General features: G+C 38.3%; 4 protein-coding genes across 4 annotated transcripts; 2 read left to right on the forward strand and 2 right to left on the reverse strand.

Moving 5' to 3' along the window:
• Positions 1 to 387: 387 nt before the first annotated feature.
• Positions 388 to 4,785, reverse strand: LOC149653918 (prestin-like). Its single transcript, XM_089846888.1, has 10 exons — positions 4,422 to 4,785; positions 3,660 to 3,963; positions 3,314 to 3,591; positions 2,728 to 3,251; positions 2,419 to 2,657; positions 1,979 to 2,318; positions 1,509 to 1,899; positions 1,295 to 1,429; positions 921 to 1,174; positions 388 to 462 (listed from the first exon to the last, which is right to left on the reverse strand). Exons 2-9 carry the CDS (start codon positions 3,902 to 3,904, stop codon positions 993 to 995), a joined length of 2,334 nt encoding a protein of 777 aa, XP_089703014.1. The 5' UTR covers positions 3,905 to 3,963; positions 4,422 to 4,785; the 3' UTR covers positions 388 to 462; positions 921 to 992.
• A 941-nt stretch (positions 4,786 to 5,726) lies between these two features.
• On the forward strand, positions 5,727 to 7,929 carry Pmm2 (phosphomannomutase). The gene is made up of 7 exons (XM_089846889.1): positions 5,727 to 6,388; positions 6,447 to 6,561; positions 6,621 to 6,697; positions 6,756 to 6,847; positions 7,134 to 7,233; positions 7,302 to 7,377; positions 7,446 to 7,929. Exons 1-7 carry the CDS (start codon positions 6,323 to 6,325, stop codon positions 7,670 to 7,672), a joined length of 753 nt encoding a protein of 250 aa, XP_089703015.1. The 5' UTR covers positions 5,727 to 6,322; the 3' UTR covers positions 7,673 to 7,929.
• Positions 7,930 to 10,074: 2,145 nt separating this feature from the next.
• On the forward strand, positions 10,075 to 11,820 carry LOC149653920 (cold shock domain-containing protein CG9705). Its single transcript, XM_089846890.1, has 3 exons — positions 10,075 to 10,383; positions 10,481 to 10,606; positions 10,684 to 11,820. Exons 1-3 carry the CDS (start codon positions 10,199 to 10,201, stop codon positions 10,880 to 10,882), a joined length of 510 nt encoding a protein of 169 aa, XP_089703016.1. The 5' UTR covers positions 10,075 to 10,198; the 3' UTR covers positions 10,883 to 11,820.
• On the reverse strand, positions 11,619 to 12,545 carry LOC149653921 (dynein axonemal light chain 4-like). Its single transcript, XM_089846891.1, has 2 exons — positions 12,361 to 12,545; positions 11,619 to 12,116 (listed from the first exon to the last, which is right to left on the reverse strand). Exons 1-2 carry the CDS (start codon positions 12,484 to 12,486, stop codon positions 11,868 to 11,870), a joined length of 375 nt encoding a protein of 124 aa, XP_089703017.1. The 5' UTR covers positions 12,487 to 12,545; the 3' UTR covers positions 11,619 to 11,867.
• Positions 12,546 to 12,702: the final 157 nt, after the last annotated feature.

The raw sequence follows: 12,702 nt of genomic DNA on the forward strand, positions 1-12,702 counted from the left end.
GTTTCTCTATAGCGTATATAGATTTCCAGAAGTTAATAACGCTTATCCTGAGAAGTATTATTTTAAAAGCACCACGAATACACCCATCATTGTGTGGCCATTTTATCAACGTATCTAGATGGATTTTGAGGGAGGAGCTACCTAGACTAGTCATTACATACGGGAGATATGGGGTACACAAAATTCCTATTGTTAAGGAATCAAGCTGTCAAAAAGGGAGTCTTATACTTCTACGAATATAAGTCGTTAACTTCTGATACGAGTACCCTAACAGCACCTTATGGTTATCACCCGTTGAGTTTAACATACTGAAGAGATAGTGGCTGTCATTACTTCGTCATAAATCGACTTTATCAAACGAAAAAAAAAAGAAGTAATTCATTCTAATTTTGAATAAAATCAATTTTATTATATTTAATTATTTATTTACAAAGGTTCCTATATTAAAATAGTTGGCTTCATAATTGGCCTTATTCCTGATCAACGCCACCGAGGCGTAGCGGCGACTTTTGGAACTATAATAATACGGTAGCCAATCAGAGGTGGCGCTGGAGTCGATGGGCTCTGATGGAGATGTTATTTTCTCTGTTTTGATTATTACCGCTTCAACTTCAAAAAACATGTTTTAAATAATTATTATTAACCGAATAATCTCCAAATAGACCAAAATCGAATGAAAACTTACTCCGAAAGTCTTATTTCATAATATTAGACAGAATAAGAAAGGTAAAATCAACTTTTAATACTTTTGAAACTATATCGCTTGTTAAGCCTTGGCTATTCACATGATTCAAAATAGAGAAAATAACAGATCTCCATCAGAGTCCATCGGCTCCAGCGCCACCTGTAATTGGCTACCGTATTATTATAGTTCCAAAAGTCGCCGCTACGCCTCGGTGGCGTTGATCAGGAATAAGGCCAATTCGTTCTTGCATTCATTTAAAAAGCGACGCATCACAATCGCCAGTCCCGATATTTTAAAAAATAGGTCACTAAATAGCTCGATCGTCATTGGGTGATCTTTGATTGTCTCGCTGCAGCTGGTGATTGGCGGGGATGGGGTGCGGTCGGTGAATGGCGCGAACAACAGCGTCGTGGATCGAGGGGAACACCACCGATTTGGACGACATGTCCGGGAAGTAATCGCACTTTTGCATCGAGCTCAAAACGCAATCTTAGGTTGACCACCAAAAATAAAGATAGGGTCGTCAATAAGTTAAGACGTCAAAGGGGGGTGCATTTTAGAGGGGACCGAGGTTTTAGCGTTAAAGAGAAGGAAACAAGATGGACTTACCGGTGGGCGCGGCCAAGAACATGACGACCCCTCGTTCCTCCAACTCCTTACTCAAGGTCTTAATGGCCTCCACGCCCCCACTGTCGATAAAACTGACCGCCGCAAACGAAATGACCACATGCGTGATACCTTCCGCTAGATTAAGTTCCGAACCATCTCCATCAATCCGTGTTAAAATTAATTACTTAGAACTTAATAAAAGGGTCGCACTTACCATCCTGGGCATTATCGACACCCTTGAGGATCTCGGTCTTAACGAATTCCCTGTTTCCGAAGTAAATTGGTCCGGGAACGCCGTAGATCTTGAGGGACTCGACTTCGGCCACCGAATCGCGATACTTGTCAATGTTCAAGTAGATCTCGGTCTGTCCCAGTCGTCCCAATAAGAAGATCTCGCCGGGTTTGTGCGCTTTCAACAAGAAACAAGCCAAAGAGACGAAGACCCCGATGCCCAAACCGTAGTCGATGTCCAAGAGGATGACACCCAAGAAGGTGGACAACCAAACGAAGGCCTCCGACTTAGAGGCTCGCCAAGCGGGAATCAAGTCCGCCACCCCCGCCAACATCGAACGCAACGCCACCACGATTATAATTGAAAGAACCGCCTAAAACAACGCGACAACTTCCTAAGTACTTTGGGTTCCCAAACCATGCACCAAATTACGAAAAAGTACTTGTACTTACGTCTGGTAACGAGGAGAAGAGTGGTCCCAGAAGGAGTATGACTACCAATAAGACGAGACAGGAGACGAAGGTGGCAATTTGCGTCTTGGCGCCGGCGCTGTCCAGGACGGCGCTCCTGGACAAAGATATACTGCAAGGAATGCAACTGAAGAAGGAACCGAAGACGTTGGCGGCCCCATAAGCGATCAACTCCTGGTTGGAGTCCACCGGGTAATTGTGCTTCCTACCGTAAGACATGACTATGGACAAGGACAAAGAGACGCCGACGATGGTCACCATAGCGCTGCCCGTTAACAAATCCGGGATGAAACTGAACGTCGGAATCTTTGGAGGTACCAACCTAAGAATAGAATACAACGACACCGAAAGAACATTTATTTTGACTACGCTAAGCCTAAACGCGGCACCATCTTAACCCCAAGTCATTGCAAGTTACTTACCCTGTTGGTATGTCTCCAATTATGTCCATGTCGAACTTCTGGTGGAAGTTGACACCGTAAGAAAAGGCCGTGACAAAAATAATCAATAGAAGCTCGGATGGGAAGGGCACATTGGTCTTCCTCTTGAAGATGGGGTCCACCACGAACTTGATGACCATTAGGAAGACGAAAGACAAGACGCTAACCAGTACCACGCCCCAATTGATACTGGCGATATTCTTCCAAAAAGACATCCAAGTCTGAAGGTTCCCCCCACGGCCCGAATCGTGATTAAAACGGTAACCCGCAGCAAGAATCTTAATTACTTACGTATATGGTATTAAAAATGCCAGAGTACTTGTGAACGGCGACACCCGTGATGGATTTTACTTGAGAGGTAAGTACTTGAACGGCGGTACCCGTAATAAGTCCGCTGATCATCTTATCGGACATCAGAACGGTCAAGTACCCCATTCGCGCGATCCCCATGAAGATCTCAGCCATACCGACGATGAAGGCCACGACAACCGCGATCTCAACGGAGTCAATACCCAATTCTTCGTCACTCGGCATAAAAACATCCGAAGACGTCGAGGATGAAGACTGATCAGTTCCATTACCGTAACCAGTCAGACTGGGAATGGTCCCGTTTGGGAAAAGACGGGCCATGCGCTCTTTTCGGAGAGTCCCGGCCACGTCTTCCATGGCAGTGTTAGTTAACATGGAAATGAGTGCGAAGGTCCCTATGGACCCGTGTCGAGATGTCCCGAAGATGAAGTAGACCAAAGCTGGGAAGAAGGAAGTGTACAAACCAACCACCGGCGGAACATTGGCCAACATGGCGTACGCCATACCTAAACGAAGCCCCGAGTTAATTACTAGTTCACGTAAAAAGGACTAGTTGTGTACCACGGACCTTGAGGTACTTGCATAACCGCGACGGTTAATCCGGCGATGATATCCGGGATGATATTCTCTCTGAAGGCGTAATCGGGTAACCATTTTACAATGGGAATCGTGTCTCGGCACCAATTGGCGCAATTAAAATCGCTAATCCATTCCCTGCACGGGACGCATTTACGCCATTTGCGCAAAGCACCGAACCGTTCCGAATACCACAGATCATCCGCTTCCCATAATTCCAAATTCTGTTGGTCCATGACGGCCCGGTCAATATTTATGCGTGGAACGTCACTAAATTAATTAGAGACGCGCTAATTAACTACCGTCGTCAACGCCAAGGAAGGGTTTGGGGGACTTACTCCAGTTGTCTAATGGCGTATCTCTTGCCGAAGGATAACGTCAAGGGGAGGGACATTCCCCTTTGCAAATCGTTGCGTTTAGAGGAGTCTGAACACGGAGAAGTGGGTCGACTCTTAACTTGGACGCTCTTGGAGATCCATGGACGAGACTCGTCGTCTCGGGCCGGAAAGGTCCCGTAAGAATCGGCTGAACCCAAGACGGAAGACGCCGCCCGACAAGAATCCTTTTTTCCCTCCGTCGACATTTAAATTAATTTCAAGATAGGAAGCTGACAATGTTCTTCTTCCTGGCGGAGGTTTATTCCTACAATGACACCACGCCACGCGCCCACTTTAAGTTCAAAGTGTCCGTGATAAGAAATGTCATTGACTCGCCCCGGGCCTTAATTCTTTCAAGTGTCATTGATAACAGTGACCTTTAACCCTTTTCAAGCTATCCCGGCAATGGCTACAAGACAGTAAACACGACTGTCCCCCCACAGAACCTAACCTAACCTAACGTAACCCAAACCATAACCGCATCAAAACTCTAACAAACCCAAGCCTTAAATACACGAGGGGGGTCAGGTCGGGTTGACGTCATACCAACGGTATGGACTAAGTTACTTGGACTCGATTCAAGGATACTTCAATTTAAGAAGATCCAACTTTGAGATAAATTTCGACTCAACGTGTTCCTTTGTCTCACAAATAGGCTTAACCAAACCCAACTTCCACTCAGTAATTACTATTACCATTACCATTAGCAGAGCTGATACGTACCTGCTAGATTGTAGTGGGCGCGAGCTTCTCCTGGTCCTCTTATTGGCGACTCGATCGAGTCCACTCGTTGACATTAAAAATTGGAATGCAAAGAAAACTAACACGGATTTCTTAAATGCTCCGTCAACCGACGTACCTCTCCGTGAAGAAGCCCTTTTTTAAATATTTAATCTAAAAAAATTTATAATTACCAAAACCTAAAATTACATTCTGGGATTTGGGAGAGGGAGGGAGGGCCAGAAATGGCAAACTCGCGGCTTCAACGAGGACAAAAAAGCAATTGGGAAAATTTCGGAATCGTCAAGTCAACAAGTCAAAAAACACCAGATAACAACAGCGCGTGATTCACCCCAAATATCTTTCATTCACCCGCTTTTTATTTTAAAAACCCCCCAAAAAATGGTCTTTATTATTTTTTCGTTCTTTTTTGGCAAAACAATTTAATTAGGATGACGTAGAGACTTTTAATTTTTTTATACTCCTTAAGCGGTTATGATGATGAGCTATTAACAATTTCGAAATATGTTTTCATTCTTTCAAAAGAATTTAGCGGGTATGATTTTTTAACCTTTTTAAAAAAGAAAGAAAACAGGATTTTCTAGTCGCATCTCAAAACTACGAACTTACCCGGAGAAAGTAATATGGTCCAATAAAATTATTTCATTTCAAATACATCGAAATTGAAATTTACACTACTCAAATTTATTTACATCCCCCCCTCTACTTTAAGATAAAGGCAATATTGGAATTTATTCCATCAACTCGTGAATATTAGGGTAGAGGCGGCCGCCAGAATCAGGGATGTTTTTATTTCACTCCTATTTCGCATCCCCCCTCCCTAAAAAAAAACTCTACTGCGCATGAGTAGCCGATAATTGAGTAGCAATTTCCCTCTCCCTTCGAATCCCTCTTAAAACATCTAATACTTCTGCCAGAATAAACATTTTGAACTACGTTTGTTCAATATTCATGTAAAGGATTTATAAACTCGCGATAAATTTTGTTATCTGTTGGCGGCGCAAGAAATTTTTGGGCCAATACATATTTTGGGCCCACCCGAAATTACGCGTTAGCCCGGTGCCAGTTAGACTGCGAGCAACTTTCCATCGTCAAGGTTTCTACATCTACAACAACCTTCTTTACCGCTTTTAATTAAAATTTGAATCAGGTTTACGTCAATGCTAAATTTTTTCGGTAAATAAAGGATTGGCAAACTCAAATGTAAATGTAGCGAAAGTGTGGTTTATTTAAGCCTAATACAAGAATGTGATAAAGAGAGAGAGATTTGTTTTTCTTTCTAGATTCTTCGAGGCCAAGGGTTAAGAAATAAAATTATATAGAAACGAGGTTAATAAGATATTATCGCTATAAAGACATTTTTTCCCATAATTAATTAAAAACTGATATATTTATATAAAATTGACGTAATTGGGTTATGTTAAACCGTCGAGTTTTCGTTTGAAAAAGGCTTAGCGCAATAATTTGAAATTCCTCCAGCGATATTTAAATGAACCTTGAACTAAAAGGGCGCGACGCGGGCACACAACGCGTGCACAAATTCTATACGAATTTCCCGCCCGTCTCACGCGCATAATTTTATTAGTCTGACAGTTTTTCGCGCCTAAATTCATCATCCAATGATATTCAAGCACGCGCGAATTTGCGTATAATAATTCGTCTGCTTGTCTAGACCGGCTGTCATCGTGTAATAGTTGCGTCACACCCTGGCAGCGATCAAACTTGCCAAATTATTCATTTCAGGCCCAAATTTATCAGCTATTTACGGCGGGCCACGTGTAATAATCACTGGAACTGAATACGCAATAATTCCGACAGTTTTTAGACGTAGTTTAGTTCAAATTAAACGTCAATTAAGTTATTCCAACGCGAGGCTTAGCAACATGGACCGAGATTCTAAAACAATTTGCCTTTTTGACGTGGATGGCACCCTGACCCTTCCCCGAAAAGTAACGCGATTTAATTAAAGTAATTATATAAATAATTAAAATTAACGCCGTATTATAGAGGATCACGAGTGATATGGAAAATATGTTAACAAAATTATCCTCAAAGGTTTGTGTAGGTTTAGTAGGAGGTTCGGATATCACAAAAATCTCTGAACAAATGGGAGGTTTTAATGGTGAATATTATTTAACGCGATTAAAATTAATTAATTACACAAGTTTAATTATCTTTTAGCCCTAAAAAAGTTTGATTTTGTATTTTCTGAAAATGGTCTTGTGGCTTTTAAACAAGGGGAAGATTACCATAAAGAGGTAAAGGTCAGAGGTCAGTAGACGAAAGTTAAGCCTAATTTATGCCTATTTTTGGAAGAGTATTTTAAAATACATGGGGGAAGAAAAACTACAAGAACTAATAAACTTTTGCATGAAATACATGTCAACCTTAAAGCTTCCAGTCAAAAGGTAAGAAAATACACCTTAGGTGGGCGCCAAGGCTTAACGCCCGGTAGCCAGTCATTAAGCCTTGGCACACGCATTGGGCGTGCGCCAAGGCTTAACGCCTGGCAATTTTTAAACTGACAAATCAGGGTTTAAATAATGCGTCGTCTGCTTCAGAGTAGAAAATATTGAAACCTTGAAGCAGACGACGCATTATTTTGATCAGTTAAAAATAGCCAATCATTAAGCCTTGGCGCACGCATGGGGGGAGGTGGGAAAGGCGTGTAAAATGAATAAATTTAATTTCCAGGGGCAACTTTATAGAATTCCGTGATAGTTTAATCAATATTTGTCCAGTAGGCCGTAGTTGTTCACAAGTAGAAAGGGAACAGTTTGCAAAATATGATCAGGTACTTAACGTTAATTAACACCTCCCCAATCTTAATTAAACCTAAATTAAACATTAAGAACATTTTAGGAACATAAGATTCGGGATAATTTTGTTGTGGCTTTAAAAAAAGAATTTCCAGAATCTGGTCTCAAGTTTGCTATAGGTAATAATTGTTACCTATAGTTTAATTGTTAAAGCTTAAATTAATTAATTACTTATTATAATTAAAAGGTGGGCAAATAAGTATTGACGTCTATCCCGAGAGTTGGGACAAGAGCTACTGTCTGAGTTTTGTGCAAAAAGAGGGTTTTGAAAAAATATATTTTTTTGGGGACAAAACAATGGAGGGTGGTAATGATTACGAGATCTTCATTGACCCCAGGACCATTTCCCATTCCGTCACCTCTCCCCAGGACACGCAGAAACTCATACAAGAAATATTTTTCTCATCCTCTTGATTGTTTAAATTAAATTAAATTAATTTAAACTAATTAATATAAATTATATTTAAGTATTTTCAAATAAAAATAAAAAGCTTCAATTAGGCTTAACGAAAAATAGACCTAAAGTCAGCAAAGGCTTAAAAAAATAGACCAAAAGTCAAGTCAGCAAAGGCTTAACAAATTCTGTACAATATTAAATGAAACTCTATTAAAATTAATTTGTTAAACGCTTGTAATATATTAAATTAAAATTATTTCCGCACTAAACTTTATTCGTTGTTTAAATTATTTTTATTTGTAAGTTTCTCCTGTCGCGTTAATATATTTCAAATTCCGGCGGTGGTAAGCCGGTCTCTGACGTCACGAACGCAACTCGCTTCTAGATGCGCGCGCCATCTGTTAGAATTAATACGATAGGCCTTTTCGAATGAGAGGAGAGCTACTTTCCAACTAGCTTTGACCGTATTTCGATATTTAACGTTGCCAAAGGCGGAACTGAAATAGCTACTATATAATTCTAAAAAGGCCTATATTGTTTACATAGAGCAGCGTTGCCAGATGTACCATAATTATGGTACAATACCATAATTTCACCTCGAAATTCACAGTGTACCATAATTTCTACTATGTACCATTATGGTACGCAAAAACACAATAATTTTGATATTTGGTACCATAAATTCAATAATTTTTTAAATAGTACCATAAATTCAATAATTTTACTGTTAGTACCATATTTTCAATAATTTTTCAAGGTATACCGTAAATACTATTCCTAGAAATTTATTGTATACTACTTCTTGGAAGTTGCGAGACGAAACCCAATAGTGGTCTCACGGCAAGGATGGATGATAGGGTAGGATCATAGATATATATACGGGTCTAGATACACTTCCCCTCTGTTAGGCCCTTTAAAAAATGCGGAGGTGAGAACTAGCAGTCGACGCTTTACGGCGGGGGAATTAGATCCAAACGCCATCTATTGAGAGTTTCAAGAAACAAAAAAACGAAAAACTCGAATATGGAAAGCGCGGGAAATTCAAATTAGGCTTAACTTTTCAAATAGCTTTACGTATTTCTGATCTCCTTTATACGTGTAATTATGTTCTTAAGTGAAATAAATAGTTTTTATGTAAAAGAAGTAGTGTTTTTAATGAAATGTTAGTGAAATAAGGCATTAAAGATGGTTAACAGTTGTTCTTATTTACAAAATGATTTGCTTACGAACAGAATAAGAGGACCTCCCCTTCAGATTAGGAAATAGTTTTACTTTGAACAAACATTCGCTTAAATCTCTTTAAATATCAGCTGTTATTGCAAAGCATCAGCACGCCCGCTGGCAAAAGTTATTTATCGAATTTTTTAGCTTTCAAAATTCAGCGATAGATGGCGCACTAGGTATCTTCCCCCGGGAAAATCGCGTCGACTGCTAGCTGTCATCTCCGTATTTTCCCCGATTCAGTAGGGTATCTAGACCCGTATATATATCTATGGTCATCTTCGAGTCGTGTTTTCAACGGTTTTGCATTCATTATAGTAATTAATGTATAATTACGTGTTAATTAGGCGCTAAATTAAGAAATGTACTCGTGTGTGTGAAAAACCAATCGTGTTTTAGAACAACAACCTAAATAATACGACCATAGATATATATACGGGTCTAGATACCCTACTGAATCGGGGAAAATACGGAGATGACAGCTAGCAGTCGACGCGATTTTCCCGGGGGAAGATACCTAGTGCGCCATCTATCGCTGAATTTTGAAAGCTAAAAAATTCGATAAATAACTTTTGCCAGCGGGCGTGCTGATGCTTTGCAATAACAGCTGATATTTAAAGAGATTTAAGCGAATGTTTGTTCAAAGTAAAACTATTTCCTAATCTGAAGGGGAGGTCCTCTTATTCTGTTCGTAAGCAAATCATTTTGTAAATAAGAACAACTGTTAACCATCTTTAATGCCTTATTTCACTAACATTTCATTAAAAACACTACTTCTTTTACATAAAAACTATTTATTTCACTTAAGAACATAATTACACGTATAAAGGAGATCAGAAATACGTAAAGCTATTTGAAAAGTTAAGCCTAATTTGAATTTCCCGCGCTTTCCATATTCGAATTTTTCGTTTTTTTGTTTCTTGAAACTCTCAATAGATGGCGTTTGGATCTAATTCCCCCGCCGTAAAGCGTCGACTGCTAGTTCTCACCTCCGCATTTTTTAAAGGGCCTAACAGAGGGGAAGTGTATCTAGACCCGTATATATATCTATGGGTAGGATAGGAAGGCGGCTAGCACGTCCTTGAACATAGCCCACTTGATCACGCTATGCCTAAAAGGGCTTTACCAGCCGTACCATAATTTTGCCAAGAATTCAATAATTTTGGAGCGAGAATACCATAATTTCGTTTTTTCAATCTGGCAACGCTGACATAGAGAAAAAACGGGCAGATTTGTACTAAGCCTACTTTTAAGGATATCCCGTGTTTTGAAGAGTTTCGGGTGAAATTTGACGCGTTAATTATCGTTTATTTGTTAATTTTATGATGGCGGACCCCGTAAACATTCCGTTTAAACCGAATAAGTTGCAAATTCACGTTGATAAAAGTTTGGATCTTCCAAACTCGCCAACAAGATCATCATCGGCTTCCCCTTTTGGTTCTCCAGGAGGACAATACTTTCAAATCCCCAGTCCCATTATAACCAGAAGGACAAGGACATTCTCCGCGTAAGTAATTAACCAAAACAAATAGTCCCCCTCATTAGAACAAATTAACCAACCAAAACACTATCCTAATTAAATAAATAACTTGACATCATCATAGTTCGGAAAGAGCACTATCTAATCCCGAGCAAAGGGGTAAAATCAAGTGTTTCTCGCGTCAAAAGGGACACGGATTCATTACACCCTCCCAAACTGATGCTCAGGACATATTCTTTCATATTTCAGAGTAATTAGTTAATTAATAATTAACCCTGTTTTAATTAACCTTAGAAGCAATTTAATTAGCGTGTGTTTTTACCGTAGCATTGATGGAGAGGTGGTACCCAGGGAGGGTGACTCAGTGACGTACAGGACGTGTTTAATCCCCCCAAAGAATGAAAAAGTGCAAGCCACTCACGTGGTCATCACCAATATGGTTCCTGGAAGTCACGAGAGATGGGATGGACCTCCATTCACGGCCTCTTCACCCCCTGAACAACAAAATCTTCCGCCAAATAGTTAATTACCTCCTTACCTCTGCATTCCTTAATTAAAAGGATAAAGAAATTAATTAATTGAATGTTAATTAATTAATTAATTTTCATTTAATTTTAAATAAATATTAATACACTTTAATCTTAATTGTTTTTTGTTTTCTTCTCTAAACAATTAAAGTGCAAAACTATTTAATTAAAATTAATTGTTAATTAATTAACCTCCCATTTACTTTAATTAATTAATTAATTGTTGATCAATTAATTAACCTCCCATTTACTTCAATTAATTAATTGTTAATCAATTAATTAATTGTTAATCAATTAATTAACCTCCCATTTACTTTAATTAATTAATTAATTGTTAATCAATTAATTAACCTCCCATTTACTTTAATTAATTAATTGTTAATCAATTAATTAACCTCCCATTTACTTTAATTAACTAATTGTTAATTAATTAATTAACCTCCCATTTACTTTAATTAATTAATTGTTAATTAATTAATTAAGCTCCCATTTACTTTAATTATTTTAAAATAAATTAATAAACAATTATTTTTTTTAAATAATTAAAAGTGCAGAAATCTTTTAATTCTTTTTTTTCTTTCCTTCCTCAAATACAATATACAATATTTGAGATTGAATAAATAAATAAATAAATAAATAAATATTTGTACGTAAATAAATATTTTTGAGTAAACATTTAATAACCTAAGCTCAATTTGTGGTGGCTAGGATTTTTTAAGCTCTGTTTTAATTCTCTTTATTTTTTTTGGCAAAAATTTGGCCCGCAATTTCTTTTTTATATATAAATATGACTAGAAACAATCAAATTGCTAAATATCTTTGATTAAATTTAATTAATCAGAGCCCAAAAACTCTCTTTCTCAATGTGCTAAATTAAATTAATTATTATACAATTGTACTACCAACTGACATGTAAAATAAACGTTGTTGAAATGGACTCAAAAAGAATAAGCATTTTTTACAAATTGTTAGTAAAAGACTGGACTAGGAGCATTTCCAAACACAGATGGCCAAATTTCCGGCAAAGAACATGTACAAGAGGGTATTTGATTCGTGGGTTACTTCCAAACCAAAGCCTTCCCCCACCACGGCGTGCCAAGCCACTCCGTAACGTTTATCCATACTTTCCTTAATTAATTTAGCTGCCATCTCATTATTGGCAGAGTATTTCTCGCAAGCCGTGACACAAAGTTCCAAGGTTTCAACAATCATTTCCTCATTCATATCAGAATGCTGAGACGTTTGTTTGTTTGTTGTGTCAAACCAAATTGATAATTAGCGTTAGTAAGCGTTAATTATTAGTAGGAAACGTTTAAACAACGATAAAAGCGGTTAAATTTAAACTATAAACACCGTTTTCAATTTCTAAGCAGGCAGTTGTCAAAACCAAGGCTTAAGGAATGTCAAAAAGCAAAAGCGTTTCAGTTAAGCCTCGGTCGTGATTTAGATTACGGTTATTATATTATTAAATTCTTACCTTTACTAATGGATATGAATGAATAACTTTCTTGACGCTGTCAGATTCATCTTTTTTTAAATCCCGAGAATCACTCATCATTAAAATTAAATAAAAACTTAACGAAATATTAAAATCATTTTTCATCCATGGCTTCTCAACTTTTGATGAAAAAGTTCAATTGATGGAGCAGACGATGTTACAAACGAGAGTCCCGGACTCCCAAACTCAATAAACTATATAACTATATCACGCGCTTGTGGCGCCATCCCGATGCAACCAAAGGAACTAAAAGAAAAGGCGGGAAGACCCAATTAACTATTTGACGCGCTTGTGGCGCCATCCCGATGCAACCAAAGGAAC

The sequence above is a fragment of the Phalangium opilio genome, unplaced genomic scaffold (genome assembly GCF_054372755.1).
Source record: "Phalangium opilio isolate 3A_F unplaced genomic scaffold, DU_Popi_V2 ptg000081l_1, whole genome shotgun sequence".
Lineage (NCBI taxonomy): Eukaryota > Metazoa > Arthropoda > Arachnida > Opiliones > Phalangiidae > Phalangium > Phalangium opilio.